Source organism: Protobothrops mucrosquamatus, unplaced genomic scaffold (genome assembly GCF_001527695.2).
Source record: "Protobothrops mucrosquamatus isolate PMUCROS unplaced genomic scaffold, P.Mucros_1.0 scaffold7190, whole genome shotgun sequence".
Taxonomy (NCBI): Eukaryota; Metazoa; Chordata; class Lepidosauria; order Squamata; family Viperidae; genus Protobothrops; species Protobothrops mucrosquamatus.
The window spans coordinates 5,540-8,357 of record NW_015392995.1 but is presented as its reverse complement, the minus strand read 5'-3'; the positions used below and the strand labels follow the sequence as shown (position 1 = coordinate 8,357).

Here is a 2,818-nt window from a genome sequence, read left to right as displayed (position 1 = left end):
TTTTGTTTAGTGACCATTCAAAGTTGGAATGCCACTGGAAAAAAAATGTGTGACTTACGATCGTTTTTCACACTTAGAGCATCCCCCCTCCATAGTCCCATGATCAAAATCCAGATGTTTTGACTCATATTGATGAGTGCCCTGGGGGGGCGGGGTCACGCGGTCCCCTAACAACCGGGCTGCTAACTTAAGAACCGCCGTGATTCATTGAACAACGGTGGCAAGAAAAGTCATAACATGGGGCAAAACAGCAGAAGAAATTTTAGTCGCGACTGTGCTCGTAAGTCCATAAACGGCGACACTACCCCGCCCGTGTTCCTGTTTGCCAAGATGGTTTATTTTATTGATTAAATTTATTTGCCTTCCATTTAGGGGCCCTGCTCCTTAGCTGCGGCGACTTTACTACCTTACCTGTATCTCTACGTCTTCCTGGACTGGTCCAGCCATGTGAATCTCCTCCAGGCTAGGCAGATTGTCCTCTGTAAGAAAGACCTTGTATTCCAACCGGTTGTCTTCTAAGATCGAAGGGTAGGTGACGTTTACAGAAATGAGTCCTCTCCCAGCGACGGTGTATTGCCCTTGAATTTTCACAGCTAAGGTTAACAGAATAACAAGAGTTGGAAGGGACCTTGGAGGTCTTCTTGTCCAACCCACAACTCCAGTAGGAAACCCTTGAGTAACTTCCAGTGATGGAGCACCCACAACTTCTGAAGGCAAGCCACTCCACTGGTTAATTGTTCTCCCTATCAGAAAATTTCTCCTTAGTTCTAGATTGGTTCTAGGTTCTCTGGTTAGTTGTCATCCATTGTTTCTGGTCCTGCTTTGGAGAAGGGGAACAACTAAGCTCAGAGAACCCCAAGGAGCCCACAGAGAAATAAGCTGCTTTATTACAGATATTTGGGGAAGAACTCCTACAGCAGGACATCAGATTCAAGCCCTGTCAGTTTGAATCTTGTCTTCCTATCCTTTAAAATAATCCCTGACTATTCTCTTCCTTTACTCAAGAGACAGAGACATTTGTCCCATGGCTGGCTGCGGAATTCTGGGAGTTGAGGTCCACAGGTCTTCAAGTTGACGAGGTTGGACGCCCCTGCTCTAAAGGCTACAAGGGATCTCCTCCCATGGGACAATCCATGGAGACGTCCTTCTGGGCAATCGCCCTTATCCTGCTAAACCAATTCTGGGCATCAGTGACTCACCCATGTGGGTGAAGAGGGGTTTCCGGTTAACCACGTGGACTGAGGTGATGTTCGGAGACAGCATCAGGAAGGTGGTGTACTCTGAAAGAGAAGACAAGTCAGAGGAGATACGGTAGAAGATCGTTGTGAAGACCTCAACCAGGACAACGAAGAGCTTGAGTAACTTGGAGGTAGAGAAAGTGAGAATGGAAGGAGGCTCTATGTCTCCCATCCAGCCTTTGAGGTTCCTCAAAGCATCCAGTTGGCCACTGGGTCACCCCAAAGGTGAGGGACCTTCATAATCCAATCCCGCAGGTTTATTTTGAGGTCCTCAACTTAGAAACCATTTGTTTAGCAACCATTCAAAGTTACGACGGCACTGAAAGAAAACCCCAACTTTACGTCAGGTCCTCACGTTTACAACTGTTGCACCGTTTTTGTGATCAGGTGAACAAAATCTGAGTGCTTAGCAACCGATAACGTATTGATGAGAGTTGCAGAATTCCGTAGTCACGTCAATGCCCCGTTTGGGACTTTCCCAGCCGGGTGCGAAGAAGCAAAGCGAATGGGAGAGACCAGATTTCCCTAACAAGTAAGGTGATCCAGTTAACAGCCATCAGAGAAAGGTTGTAAAATTGGGGGCAACTGAATTAACAATCCAATTGGCAATAGAGAGGATAGAATGGAGCGATACCTCTCGCTTTTCCCTCGGTGAAAAAGCCGTTCACATTAATGCAGGATGTGGCGTCTCCCCCGCATACTTGACACGGATCCATCTTCTTTCCGGAATCCATCCGGCCGTCACATCCAAACATCTGAAGGAAAGGGGGGGAAAAAATGAGCCGAAATGGCTTGCTGGGAACAATGGATCTAGAAGCCAGCCTGGCCTATGGCGTCCTCTGTAGGTGCTGCATCTCCCAGAATTCTTTGGGCCATGCAAGGCTGAGAATTCTGGGAGATTTACTCGTAGAGGATTAAACTGTTTCAACCTTTAGTTTTGGGAAAGCTGGGGATTCCGAAAGCATGAGGATTATGGCCCAAGAAAATGAACGGTGGGCAAGAATGTCCCCACTCCAAAATAGACAAGAGGTGGAAAAAAAATACTACTCCAAAAGCCACTCTAATTCCATCCTTTGATGATCTGGGAAGGAATAAAAAGAAGCAGTATTAATAAGGAGACCTTAACTGTGACTGGACATTGAAGGAAGGAAAGAAGAGAATTTGGAAGTCCTTCACCCTTACCCTGCAGCTGCCCATCACACACAAAGCAAGGGTATCCTTGTCCACTAGGCTGCTTTTCTTGCATCTTGTCCCATCAATGAATCGGTCCCCACGGCTCACCATGAAGTTCTTCCCAGCTGCCTGGCACATGTATTGGCACAGAGCATCTCCTGGGTGGAGAAGACAATGGAGGAACTCAGATAATGGAGGAGGAGGAGGGAAGAGGAGGACAAGGAGGTGGAAAGAAGGAAGGAAGGAGGAGGAGGAGGAGGAGGAGGAGGAGGAGAAGGAGAAGAAGAAGAAGAAGAAGAAGAAGAAGAAGAAGAAGAAGAAGAAGAAGAAGAAGAAGAAGAAGAAGAAGAAGAAGAAGAAGAAGAAGAAGAAGAAGAAGAAGAAGAAGAAGAAGAAGAAGAAGAAGA

The 2,818-nt window shown here is 46.8% G+C and overlaps 1 protein-coding gene across 1 annotated transcript in view; it reads right to left on the bottom strand.

Moving 5' to 3' along the window:
• The window catches only part of LOC107300476 (A disintegrin and metalloproteinase with thrombospondin motifs 13-like), a gene marked incomplete at both ends in the record, with an annotated part of 15,605 nt that overhangs the window by 7,677 nt on the left and 5,110 nt on the right, over positions 1 to 2,818 (bottom strand). Inside the window, 4 exons of the mRNA XM_015829803.1 lie at positions 412 to 593; positions 1,200 to 1,280; positions 1,873 to 1,993; positions 2,421 to 2,569. Coding sequence (XP_015685289.1) covers positions 412 to 593; positions 1,200 to 1,280; positions 1,873 to 1,993; positions 2,421 to 2,569 — 533 coding nt within the window. The remainder of the gene's footprint in view (positions 1 to 411; positions 594 to 1,199; positions 1,281 to 1,872; positions 1,994 to 2,420; positions 2,570 to 2,818) is intronic.